Genomic DNA, 14,254 nt, shown 5'->3' with positions numbered 1-14,254 from the left:
ATGTTTTCAGAATGTAAAAAAAACATCCCTCTGAACAGACAACATATCAAGAAATGAGTCATTTTACACTTTATAAAAAGCCTCACTCCTTTGATATTGACATAATATCTGATGTCAAAAATGAAATATGTCACTTTTAGTTTGGAAAGAAAAATACTGTTTGACTATCTCTTACAAAATCTCAGTATATGATTGAGCTAATTATCTAGAGATCCACTGTTTTTCAAACCTTATAGATTTTAATAGTAAGAGACAGAGAAGACAGCTGTGTGTGTGTGTGTGTGTGTGTGTGTGTGTGTGTGTGTGTGTGTGTGTGTGTGTGTGTGTGTGTGTGTGTGTGTATATGTGCACACACACTCACACACTTACACACAGACAGTCTACTGCACAGCGGAGAGCTCCACCAAGGTTTCCTCACGTTGCTCTCTCCTGCTCAGCCTGCTTAACATGCCTCGCAGCCCGCCGCGCTTAACCCAACCTCTGATCAATGTGTGTGTTTGTGTTTGTGCATGTATGGTGTGTTTGTGTGTGTGTGCAAATGTTCCAACAATGTGGCCCCCATGTTTGGGTTAAATAAAGGAAATCTGCCAGCCATAAAAAAGCACCGAGGCTGAAGCGTGAGGCTCTGTTACACTATTTAACTGTGCAACTAAGCGTATGTATATGTGTGTGTGCACTCTGGCATAGTAAATGATATCTACACTGAAAGTGATGTCATTTGTTGCAACACTGGATAAAGCAGTAACCCTTCACTGCAGTTTCCCCGCATGCAGAGACACAGTCTCTACAGGGTCAAAAAGAGACAAAAACAACAACATATGACTTTTTTTTTAAATTTAAAGCTAACCATAAGCACAAAACTTTGTGGGGCAATAACAAAAGTTTGGTTCTGGGCTGATGAAAATAAGTGAAGGACATTAAATCTTCTGCCTAAACTTGAGGTCTAAAACACTTTTAAATTCATCTTCTTAATTAAGACTCTAATTTCAGCCAGGAAGCAAGGTGTACAGATGGAAACAAGTTCATAGAGGTTATGGTTCCTCTCTTTAAGGAGCCAGGTGAGGAGAACAAAAGAAAAAAGTCTTTAGATGTCACACACCTGATTCTCCAGCCGCTTTGTCTCATCATCATGGTTTGAATTAAAACCCAAACAAACGCTTCTAACCACACGTGCATATGCAGATGGAGGCAGCACACACAGACACCTTTAATGTTTCTGTTTCAACATCAGCCTGAAGAGGGCAGTGTTGATCTGCTGAAGAGCTCTCACCAAGTCTACCTGTGTGTGAGTGTGTGTACCTGTACGTGTGCGTGTACTCATGCACATGTACGTGTGTGCTCGTATGCTTGATTATGGAAAGACAGAGGAAGCTTCAATCATTTTAACAGTGATCACCAGGAAGTGAAAAACGGGTGGAGGGTGTTTTGATGTGAGCAGCCGGTGGCTCGCTAACAGAGACGGAGAGAGGGGGACGAGGCTGTAACTGTCATCAGAGGAGCCGGACGCAGAGAGGATCAGTGTGTGTTTGTGCAGGACTGAGAGAGAAACAGAGCAGAGACACTTTGGCAGCAGGACAGAGGGAAGAGTTGGTGCTTACATTCAAGTCAACGAGAGACTCTGCATGTGTGACAGGGAACGACAAAATAGGGGACTGTGTGTGAGTGTGTGTGTGTGTGTGTGTGTTGCTGTGATACGGTAAAACTAACTGATTTAAAACGGCATTTTATTGACAGGTTGCCATTCCCTGTTTGCATTAGAGAATATGATAGGATGATGGGCACAGGCCGCAATACCAAACCAGCTACCTGATACAGCACTAGACAGACAGACAGAGAGAAGGAGGGAGAGAAAGACTAAGGAAGGAGAGAATGAAAGAGTGGGAGTGAGACAGCGCAGTGAAAGAGAAGATGAAGAGAAAGTAGAAAAGCCAGGCAGGCGAATGAGAGGAGACAGAAATGTGAGGACAGCTGAGAAAGACATGAAAGAGACAGAACGGGAAAGATAAGGAGAGAGGAAAGAAGCTGGTACGATGACGCAGAAAACTGGAGAAAGACTAAAAAAGACGGGGACGAAAAGAGAAAAAAATATGTTTATTAGCAAATCTGGCATCAAGAGCGAATGAAAATGAAAAGCAAGTGAAGGAACGAGGGAGAAGGAAAGAGGGAGAAAGAGAAAGGGAGAGAGGAGAGCTTTGATAACACCTCTCCTAAATAATTAAGAGTTTGACTTCCTGTCTGTGGCTCCCTAATGCAGAAACCGTCTGGGATGGAACAATGAGATCAGGTTCACACAGACAAAGATACACTAAGGCGCACACACACACACACACACACACACACACACACACACACACACACACACACACACACACACACACACACACACACACACACACACACACACACACACACACACACACACACACACAAAGTTGCACAATGAGCTAGGAAGCAAACTGCAGGTAAACTAAGTGTTTGTGAATTTATGGAAGGTTCAAAGTTTGAAATAAAAGTTTTTTTAAATGACGCAAAGATTAAACATTTCTCTTGACCATTATGGATTCTATATATTTACATTACTTCTTCACATCTTCCTCTTTTTGTGCTACAAATTAATTTAAACAAGTTACGACTGGAGGAGGGCTGCACGGTTGTGGAACGGTTAGTGCTGCAGCCTCACAGCAAGAAGGTCACCGGTTTCGATTCACAGCTTGGCCAGTGGGCCTTTCTGTGTGGAGTTTGCATGTGCACCCAAATTGTCCGTACTTAGTAAGTGAGAGGTTGTCTGTCTATGTGTCAACCCTGTGATTGACTGGTGACCAGTCCAGGGTGTGCCCCGCTTCTCACTAGGATAGGCTCCAGCCACCCCCGACCCTGAATAGGATAAGCGGTTTGGAAAATGAATGAATAAATGAAGACTGTAGTAATGTGTTGGAACAGGTATCTCGTTAGCAACACAACATATAACGTAACACATCAGTGTGTTACAACAATATGAAGACTTGAGTCCAAAGAGAGAAGACAGTGGTAGGACCAGCTCAGCTGACAGCATAGTTCAACAAAGTCTGAACATTCATGTGTCTTCATCTGACCCACAGAGTTTAAACAAATGTATTCTTAAGGATGCTGAATAAATGAATCAGATAAAACACTGTGGTTCAAAGCTTCTCATGGAAAGACAGATTCAGGGTTGATACATATAAAAAGAGTTCATTTGCATCCCCTGTCCCTCTTTTCCCATGTCTACACGCCTGTACCTTTAGCATGAACCAACCAGAGCATGGACTATGGGGGAAACACATTAATAAATAAAAGAACATACTCTATTCCCCGCTGCTCTGAATTAATAATGAGCCTACAAAAGACCAATTAAACACATGATTAATGCCATAATCTATATAATTGCAGGCAATAATTCATCGTGAGCTAATGATAGCAATACTTAATATCGATTCACATGGGGAGTCTTTGTACAGTAGTGCTTAATTCTTTCTATGAAGTGTCACTTTCCAGAACTGCTAAAAATGCTATTAAAACGAGTCTTTTTCTTGCTTTTCCTGAGGCAAAGCATTGATTAACAGGGAATGGTTGAAGCAACATCTTTGTTTTTCATAACTTTAGACTCTGGCATTATAGAGGCAGCTGCTTAATTTGGGCTGTTAAGCTATTTGCAACATTAGCAATGATTTAAGGACAACAGAGAAAATATTCAGCACTTATTATAAGCCACACTCCCCCATCACCGGGGGATTTCTTCAAAGATGTGAAACAAATTTTTCAGGACAACCCACAAACGTCCAAAATGTCTGAACAACATGGGTACTCATTACAGTGCCGGAAAAATGAAACACCTTAGATACAACTTTTTATTTTCATGAGGCAACAGTTGGTCTGATTGTTTTACTGTCAGTGTTGACGATCTAAAGAAGGACTGGTTTTATGTTTATTATAATATGACTAAACTTAAAGGTAGTTTTTCTCACACTTTTATATTCTGAAGGCTTAGGTCATTTTGGTAACACATCTTTTTATCAAATCAAACATGTTACAACAGAGCGTAAATGAGTCTGAAACCAACAATGTTGCTAAAAAAAGCCTATTGCTCTGAATGAATGAGTGCTTGAGCTCTCTGAGCGTCTGACACGTACAGTAGTGAGACCCGTCGAGAAGATCCAGAGAAGATGAATAATGGGGTATTAAACATTAAGGATGAGGGAGTAGCACAGCAATTATTTCTGTTCATATTTCAATGAAAACACTTAGATAACATCCATCCATCTTTTCTTTAGTAGCATCTCTCCTGTTTCTCCTTCATCCTCTTTTAAGAAGTCTCTGTACGTTTCTGTCTCCCTCTGTCTGCGTCATTTCAACGCTTTTTATTTAAACTTTATTTCTTTTGACATACCCCACCCTCCTGCTTTGCTTCTACCTTTGTGTTTCCCTCACTGTGGATCTCATGTGTGGCTTCAATTTATGAGAGGACATGTTACTGCTTCAGTCGCAAAGATGTAAAGGCAGTAACTCATGAGAACATCAGCGCCTAAATCAAAACGAAGAGGATCACTTGGGTCTGCATATGTGCTTAATCCATGAGTGAGACAGCATGTTGACTGGCGTGTGAAAGAGCACCAGAATAACAAGAGTCTGAATCATGTCTTGTAGAAGGCATCGTGTCTGCTGTCAAACATTAAACTCATCAGCCAGCTCAATAACATGCAGGCATGTGGTGTTACAAAGAGAGTCGATAATGTGAAGAAAAAAAATAAGAGAAGAGAGAAAGAGGGAGTGAGGAAGAGGGAACCAAAGATAGAAAGAGTGTGTGTGAGGGTATGTGTTAGAGAGTGAGGCAGATAAGACGTGCAAAAGAGAAAGAGGAAGAGAGACTGCCCCAGTAGTGGTTTTGGCTGAATTTGCAGGGTTTTCCAGTGTCTCACTGGGGGACAGGGGAATTTCACACACACATGCTGGTTGCTTACACTGGCACATGGGGCTGGTACAGTATTACAGCACATTACCATCTCTATTTGGCATTGTTTGCTTTGCCTCATGCCTACGCATACAAACACACATGCTCTTGCACACAAAACTCCTGACCATACAAGCCAACCACAGGCACCATGGGAATAGTCTATTGGCTACTGGCAAATCCATGCCTGGTCTGAGTCCAACACAGAGCCGAGAGGAAAGCTGTGAAGAAGAATGACGCTGATTGGTAACTACAAAAGATTTCATCAGTTGGTTTTAATAATCAAACTCAAATCATCAAATCAAACTGAGCACTTGATGTTTCGATTTACAGTCAGTTTCTCTGTTTTAATTCAAGAAAACTTGTATTTCTCTTTGTGTTAAAACCTGTTGAGTCTTTGTACAGACAACAAATGTTTTTTTGAGACACTCTATGCAGGTGTTTTCATCTGTGTCTGTGTGTGTCCATGTGTGTGTTGACTGATGGCAGGCGGCCAGAAACACAGCTCCTTCTCAGGGTAGATAAAACAAGACCCACAAATCACCAAGTCCGGACACCAACGTGTTTCAGTGCAGATCTACAATCGTCAGACAAGATGACACCTCTGTTTGTTTGCTTGTGTTTGTTCCTGGTGTACTTTTTCACTATTTTATTGAACACTTTCTGCTTTTTGTGTAGTTGTGTTTACATTTTTGTCCCATGAGCTTCCAGATATTGAGCCTAAGCTTTGTGCCTCGTGTTAAAGTGTACATCTACGCCTGTTGGGTTTCTGTTTACTCTGAGCTTATTCACAAGAGAGTTTTTATTGGTGTGTCTTTGTAAGTGGCTAGGCCAAGAAAAGTGGTTAGAGTCTGGTATTTTTCAAGCCATTAGACAGCCTCTGTAATAGGAAGAATATTAAGAGTTTAAGGTATGAAAGAGATGAAGGAGAAAGAAGTGAGGAAAAAAAAAGAAGATACAAATAAGAAGAAGGAATAGAAGGAAGAAGGAATAAGAAGGAAAGAAAGAATAATGAAGTAAAATGAAAAACAAAAATGTGAAAAACTGAAAAAAACTGAGGCAGTGAGGATCTTACCAGTCACAGTATAATGTCTGGGCCCCTTGTTGTTTGAATATATGGTTCCTACACCAGTCTGGTTCAGGTGATACCGCTGAATGAGTCCATGTGGATGTGTGGGTTCAGACCAGCTCACACGGAGGGAGAAGGGGCTTAAAGCTGTCACCACCGGGGGCCGTACACCCACTGGGACTCCCTGGACAGTCACTGCCACCACCTAAACACACACACACACAAACACACACACACAGTCAGAGATAACACAGATTCAAACAGAGGAAGAAGCATAAAATGTGCAGCCGAACCTATTACTAAATTTTTCACAGAGGGTTTTTAAAATAGAAAACAGATGGATTTTGTGCTATGATCATTTATGAATCGCATTAAATGATGACAAGCTAGTTAAAAATCTGCATTTAAATTCAGGGCCTATTTTTTGGAGGCAATAAAGATGTTGTTAGCAATGTTAACAATGGGGAAACACATTTGGCATGTGTTACAGCCTCTATAATGCTGAATTAGGCTAAAACAGAAAAAGTAGGCCAAAAAATCCACCTGAAAAATAAAAAATAAAAAGTCATGTACATGTTGTAACACAACATATCTGACTGTAAATAAAGCCTGCAGATTACAGCTGTTGTATAAAGGTTTCAGCTTTATTCTTTCAACATTCTTTTTTATTCTGAATGTCCAATTTGGGTAAAAAACACTCAGCCCTCTCACAAGTTAACTGATCAACTGGTCAGGGCATCATCACTTCTCCTCAGCAAGCGGTGGAAACACAGTCTATGACCACTAAGACCACAGTATCAGTTGTTTAATCACAGAGGTATACCTACTTACATCAATGCTTATATTGAAAAAAAACAAAACACTGATAATTGTACATTAAATTCAGCTACTTTCTGGTAGTTTGAGATCAGAAGAAAATATGAAAATTTCAGACAGACTAGAGACACTTCACAGTGACAATGCATTACATGAATGAATATTTCTGTAAATATGTCAGTTTGAAGAAAAAAAAAATCATTTCTGTCTGTGGTCCATGGCCAGATGTTAAATTAGGCTTCTTAAGACGAAACAAAGCAAAACAAAATATGTTGAGAGAAGAAAAAGTTGTGGAATTAGCTGAGTTGAAGAAAATACTTGGTCATGATTTTTTTCAGCACAATCTTTAGTATTGTACCGATAACATATAGAATAAATGTGAGTAAATAACAACATTTACTACTCAAAAAGCCACAAAATGTGTCCTGCAATTTCACTCAAGAGTTTGCTACAATTAATCAATTTATTTTCCTTTGTCCATTTGAAAGGTAAACAATGCAAGTCTAATTTGCCTAGACAACGCAATAAGTGCCTGATTATGATAGACAGGGGGCTTCAAATCAATCATATCAACAACTATCATAGCAATCAGAGGAAAGGATAAACCCCAACTCATAACCAACCTGCCCCCTCCTTCAGACACAGGCCACACAAAGTAATATTTATTTTTATTCCCGTGTTGCTGTTGCTGCAGAATCCACGGGTCACTCTGAGCACTGGGTGATTGTGGAGACCACAGAATCACAGGGCAATCTGCTGCTAATGGCAACAGGGATATCCTGCCTTAATAGACTGTCACTAGCACTTCCCCCACCTGTCCCACACAGTGCTATGCAATTAGAACAGTGCTACTACAGCTCAGGAGACACACACGCACATACACACACACACATAAACATTTGCTTGTGTACCCAGGAAGAGCTTCAGTGTGTTGCTGAGTGAGATGTCCGTCAAGAGTTTGATGAAATGTGAAGGAATAGAATCTACAGGCTCATCCTCACTGCAGTAAATTTAAAGTCTAACTTTACATCATATATTACAAAACAAAAAGTTGCTTTGGCTCAAAGTTGAACATTTTAAATTAAGTGAATTATTTTAATCTAAGCTTTTACGTCCCTAGACTGGTTCGGAATCTCAGCAGATTGAGTAAAACTTAATTGTTTGAGGCAAATAAAAGAAGGAGGGGGGCAATGTTGGACATTAGATGACAGTTGTTAAAGGGAAACTGGCTTTGGGCAGAAGTTTGGGTTGAGGATGAATGGCAGATAAAAAGGAAAGGTAAAACAGTTTGAGGGAAACTGACGAGTGTGGAGTTAAGATCAGGAGAATAACGGGAGACAAATAGCAGAGAGAACAGCACAAAAGGATCCAAAGACAGAGAAGGACCAATCGCTCTTCCTCCCTCTCTAAGTGACCAACCGCATTAGATCAGCACCTTCTGTTGTCACAGCAGGTGTGCGTTTGCCTGTGCTTGTGTTTGTTTGTCTGAACCTGTGTGTGTGAGTACGTGGAGGGACTGATGCCAGGTAATTGCAGTGGTGTATTGGGTTAGCCCAAGTTATCCCATAATTGGGACTGTTTGGCCAATTTTCACTGGTGTACAAACTAATCCAACTCACTCCCCTTCCACCCTCTGCTGGGAGTGTGCTGGCTTGGGTGAATATTTGTGTGTGTGCGTGTGTGTGTGTGTGTGTGTGTGTGTGTGTGTGTGTGTGTGTGTGTGTGTGTGTGTGTGTGTGTGTGTGTGTGTGTGTGTGTGTGTGTGTGTGTGTGTGTGAATGGGAAGGAGGTGGACAGAGAGAACACAGAAGACAGAGATTGAGTTTGTGGTGAATGTACAAACACTCCAGTCAGAGGGTTTGTACATGTAGACAGATTTCTTTTGTTGGACGGTTTCAGCCAAGAGGAACAAGTCACCAGCTCAGATCTGAGGATCTGCTTTCACTGGATCATTGTCATATTTAAACAGTTTGGAGCAAAACAAGATTTCAGTCATGTGAACTATCATTAATCTTTTTTGTCAAGAAAGAGAGAAAGAGTGACTGACAGGTCTGCTTAGCTTTGGTCTTCAGGTTTAATCACCGTACATGGGCCCTTTGTTATGTGTAGGTCTGACTACCTAAGTACATGCACTTTAATATAATGACTATGGAGGAATGTAATAAGACTGCGAAAAACTGTTTTAAGAAATATAACATTTATGTATCAAAATGAGAATCACTGTAAACCCTCAAAGAATAAGTAAAGGCATGTAGTATCAATCAATCAAACTTTATGTATAAAGCCCTTTTCATGCACAATAGTGGCAACACAAAGTGCTTGGCAAAAGAAAAGAAAAGAAAGTAATAATAATAATAATAATAATAATAATAATAATAATAATAATAATAATAATAATAATCGGCAACCTGATAAACCCACATAACCACACACATCAATGCACAAGCCTCCACCTTCAACCCACCAACCCACACCCCTAGTGCACAAGGTGAACACACAGTTAATTAAAATACCTGGTGATGACCCAAGGAACTGTGGAAATGCTATCTGAAGACTTTAATGAGGAAACATTGAAGGTAAAGTAACATGTTAAACTCACTATAAGAAAATAAAACAAACAAATTAAAAGAAACAAATAAGATAATACAATTTCAAATGACTAAAGCAGTAAAAGAGAAAACAATGACAAACTGCTTTTAAAAATGTAGTAGTAGCAGTAGTAAATAATCAAAGTGCCCATAAATGAAAAAATGTACAGAAATATTTATTCCCTCACCTCTCCCTCTCCTGTGACACCATCCTTCTCATCACTCATTAACTGAGCTCATTTATCCATTCTCATCTTATATCTACCCCTCACAACCAGTTCATCTGGTTTCCCTCCATCTCACCCACCCCTCCAGTGTCACATCCAGACATCCTCTTTACGTAAGAATATGCTTGTCAAAATGATGAGATGCTAAATTAGCTTTAAAAAAGCCAGAAAGACAGTTTTCAACGAAAGCTTTCATCACCTCTAAGCCGCAGAAATTAATTGTTGTGGTGATATCAGCTCGGCAACAGCCAGGGAGATAGCACAAGGGGGGAGTTCTGTGTGAAGCTATTATGGACGCTATCACAAACATCGGGTAGGCTCAGCAAATCCAGAGCCTAGCATACGGGGGAGAGCGGGAAAAAGGCTAAATAACAACTTGTTCCAGTGTGGGAACAGTACAGAGTTCACTGAGTGTGAAAACAACACACACACTGTGATTTCTCTACAACAAAGGTCAGACACAGGTTTGGAATTTGTAAAATATCACTCGCAGGACAACCGAGCCTCTGAATTACAACGTAAACAACGCTTACAAATCAGCGCCGGAGGAGGGTAAAGGTCGTTTAGCTGAAAGGCCACTGGCAGCACCACAGATCCGATGAGCGGCCAGCTGAAGAGGACCAACGCTGTTTAAAGTTTACCCGACTGAAACAGGAGGTTGCAGGTTTAGACAATGTTGCAGACGTATGGCAGCAGAAATTCAGCCTGGATTTGAAGGAGATGATCTTTGTTTCTTGCTTAACTCTGACCAGGCACTGATGACAACAGCTCTGATAAACAACTAAGGCGTATATATTTTCAGTCCAAGCAAAGTCCTGATTTTTTGCTCCCGCTCAAAACGTATGAGCACAAGCAGATATTTAAACCCCTTTTTCACAGCCTTTACTGTTTTTACCAAATTAAAGCGCGCTAACTACAGAGCAAAGTGGTACTTAGTTCAGTGAAGCTCAACCTGCCTTTAGAAAGGCTATTAGATAATCACACAGGGAATAATGTCTTTATAAAATGGGGAGCTATGTAGAGAAAGGTTTGGGAGAGGGTGAGTGACTGTGTCTGTGTCTCGGTGTGAAAGCGAGATAAGTTAAACATGAAAAGCTGGCAGGACTGAGACAATTAAACAGCAAAGAGTAAGAACTCTGAGACACAGGCTCCTTGAACAACTGAAGGTGCTATCAGTTCTGTGTGACTCTCCTTTTGTAGGAAATACCTGCAATAAACCACTGAAGCATTATAAGGGGAGCTTGACTGGACCGGTCCTCCACTTGTCATCTCATTGGCTCCTGCTGAGGTTTAAGGCCTTAGGGATGAAGCTGTTCTCATTTACTCCAACCCCAAAGTACCACTTACACTCAAGGCTTCTAAGAATGTAACACTGAAGCTCAGTTTGTGTCGGTAAGCTTCATTAGAAATCATTACTAAATATCGTAACGCAAAAGAAAAAAAAACATTGTCTGACACAATAAAACTGTAACAGCACTGACACAAACACTGTGGGTCTTACCTGTGAGCTGTCAGTACAACCAGCCCGGTTACAGACCCTCAGCTGGTAGCTGTACTCCTGGAAAGGCCTGATCCCACCCACATCAGTGAAACTCTTTTCATCTCCTCGATAACGCTCTTGTCCATCCCGCAGTATGACATAGTGGGTGATGTTGCCTGGTAAAATAAAAAAATGAACTTTTATTCATATTTTTTTCATCTTAATACTTCAGCCTTTACCCAAACTGATCACAACTCATTATCCACTGTAGAAAGAAGATTTTCAATGATACCCAGACACAAAGTACTTACCATTAGGCCGAGCAGGTCCTTGCCATTGTAACTGGATGATGTCATCCCGGTCACCTAGACGATTCCAGCGGGGCGGTACCACTCCCCACGGTTTATCCTCACTGGTGGTCACTGTTGTTACACCGCTGGAGCCTCGTCCAAAGCTGTTCCAGCCCCTCACTCTGTACTCATAGCTGGTGGAGGGCTCCAGGCCTGAGTCTTTGAGAAGGTGAAGAAAGACTTGTTACTCAATACACTAAATTACTGCTTAAAGTGCATCTATGGTATAAACTCTACTTCCAGTACAGGAATAATCAGGATGTGTATTTATAAAATCGAACAGAAACAGCGACCGACTGCTATCTGTTCAGAACATCAGCTTATTGTTGAAACGTGTGTGCTCTGCTAAACAAACATTATATGAACAGATATGAAATATATGCACTATCACCAGTGCATAGTTGTAATGGTTGTCATGGGAGGACAGTTGTGACAACCCTTCTGCTGAGTTAAACATTCAGGAACATATACATTTAGATGCACTACCACACACTAACACACATGTGCATCATTTTTAGGAGTGTTCAGGGACTTCTGGTGTAAATGAGACCATGTTTTACGTGCCAGTCTGGGACTCTTGTCTTTACTGTGGTGATAACTGTAGCAGCAGAACACACAGTGAGACACATGTGTAAATAAAACACTAAATGTGTTCATAAAAAAAGCTGAGCCTAAAAACGGAGCCTCTATGTTTGGGAGAAACCAATTCTTTGAGGTGTAAATAAGAATTGGAGGTTGACAATACAGTGTATATTTTTAGCACTGACTGCACATGTGGAGCTATCAGTGTGTGATCTACCGTAGGCTTTAGAGAAGTATAGCATGATACCCTCTGTGTGTGACTGTGTGTGTGTGTGTGTGCATGAGAAACATCTGGTGTATGGTGGGTGGCGACAGCTTTATGTGCCTCTGCCCAGATGGTGTCACAGCACTGCCTAGAATCTCTTATCCTAACCGCCCCACGCCACACACACACATGCCCACAAAGTAAAGGAAACACATATACCGCAGGATGACGCTTAGGTATGTGGAGACTGACCGGACACTAACGTACAAAACACATGTAAATTATTAGTACACAACCACAGGCGCACACATTACCACCACAACTACAATTAGTCTTGATTAAACAGACGTGATCATCCTGACAAATAATATGTGGACTGAAAAACCAGACATACACGCCCACAAACACCATAACACAACCACACACACACAGACTCTCCAACTCCCTTTGGGCTGATAAATGGTACAGATTGTTGAAATGGCATTTAAACGCCCATTTCTAAGTTTTAATGACACACAAGTGTACAGCACTGAGAGTTACCACGGTACAGCTATCAGTGTGCACTGCAACAGCTGTCTGGATGTGTGTGTGTGGAGAGGCATCTGTCTCTGAAGCCCATTGATTGCAGCAGCTGACACATTTAGAGTAAATGCAGAAATGGTTTCTGCAGGCCCCAAAAAATGTCTACGAGCAGCGTGTTTCACAGATGGCTATATTCTGTGTGAGTTATTCTTCACGGTAGCACGGGAGTCCTAATTTCCAGCAAAGTCGTAGGTTAGCAGCAGGAATGCAATACATCACTGACAGTCAAAATGGTCTCAACTGATACACACACACACATAACCGTGCCAACTCAAGAAAAAAGATTAAGAATCAAAATTTGAAAAAGCCTCTCGGTATCATGCAAATTAAAAAAGTTCACATCAGAAATATTGTGTATAAAAATCTCAAAATTAGCTATGCCAGCTCCTCAAAGACTGAGTACTGCAATATGTTTTCTTCACTCAAACATGCAGAATACCTGTATAGGTGAATTTGTTGGCATCCCCACTGTACACGAGCTCCTCATGGGACGGACACCGGTTCCCCACAGACTGCAGACTGTCAGTGTGCATGTACGTGTGCGCCTCTGCTGTTTTGTAAGTGTTATTATGACTGTTTGTAAATGCAGAAAGGACTGCAGTAATGTTTTGATGCGTGGTGTTGATGGGAGGTGGGTTTGTTGTATAGGAGGGTGCATCAGGATGGGACAGAGGTTCTGTGTGTGCCGTCAGGACCCATGTGCAGGCGGTCGTAGACGGATCCAGGTCACAGGACCCACAGTAAGCCGTAGAGGCTGCAGTCACAGGACACACAGTGCCTTGTAAACACTGGGGCTGCAGAGAGGATGAAGAGAGCAGAAAGAGAAGGATGAGGTGTTCGAAAAGGCAAACTGTGAGCAAAAAATTATTTTCTCTACATTTAGTCTGTGTTAATTAAAAAATGTCACAGCTGATGACAAGTTTAGGCAGGATATGTTTCTATTATATTCCAGGCAAAGTGTAATATTTTGTCTTTGTTTTTGGAATAATCAACATCCAGTCTGCACAGATTATTTATTTTTTGGCATTAAATAAACATTTTCTGTATTTTAGAGGCCATACAAACGCACCTGTAGTTGCAGGCCAGGTGTGGGTCTGTCAGCACACACGTGTCGGTGAGGGTCATAGCCCATCCCATTACAGCATTCTTCATCCTGACGAATGACCTTTGACCCACAGCACTGCAACATCACTGTGGCGTTGCCGGCAGTATGCGTTGTGGGATATCCATTATTTCCCACACAGCAAAGAGAGGTAGAGGAGTTTATGTATTCTTGACCGCAGCAGATGAAACCTAAAAACACAAAGACAAACATCAAAGTACTGTTTAAAAAGTGGTGATACAGCACAATTCAGGACCAATGAACTGAGCAGTTTCTTGAGGCTTGAA

General features: G+C 41.2%; 1 protein-coding gene across 1 annotated transcript in view; it reads right to left on the bottom strand.

Moving 5' to 3' along the window:
• ush2a (Usher syndrome 2A (autosomal recessive, mild)) overlaps nucleotides 1–14,254 on the bottom strand; it is a 207,317-nt gene that overhangs the window by 43,946 nt on the left and 149,117 nt on the right. The window contains exons 63-67 of the mRNA XM_074666066.1: nucleotides 13,935–14,158; nucleotides 13,305–13,659; nucleotides 11,458–11,655; nucleotides 11,168–11,322; nucleotides 6,042–6,240 (exon numbers count right to left, since the gene is read on the bottom strand). Of these exons, the coding sequence (XP_074522167.1) occupies nucleotides 6,042–6,240; nucleotides 11,168–11,322; nucleotides 11,458–11,655; nucleotides 13,305–13,659; nucleotides 13,935–14,158 (1,131 nt within the window). The remainder of the gene's footprint in view (nucleotides 1–6,041; nucleotides 6,241–11,167; nucleotides 11,323–11,457; nucleotides 11,656–13,304; nucleotides 13,660–13,934; nucleotides 14,159–14,254) is intronic.

This window comes from Halichoeres trimaculatus, unplaced genomic scaffold (assembly GCF_033239565.1).
Source record: "Halichoeres trimaculatus isolate MK-OKI-2021-1 unplaced genomic scaffold, fHalTri1.1 fHalTri1_scaffold_3, whole genome shotgun sequence".
NCBI lineage: Eukaryota > Metazoa > Chordata > Actinopteri > Labriformes > Labridae > Halichoeres > Halichoeres trimaculatus.
Note: the sequence above shows the minus strand (reverse complement) of the source record. Positions and strands in the feature narration are given on the sequence as shown.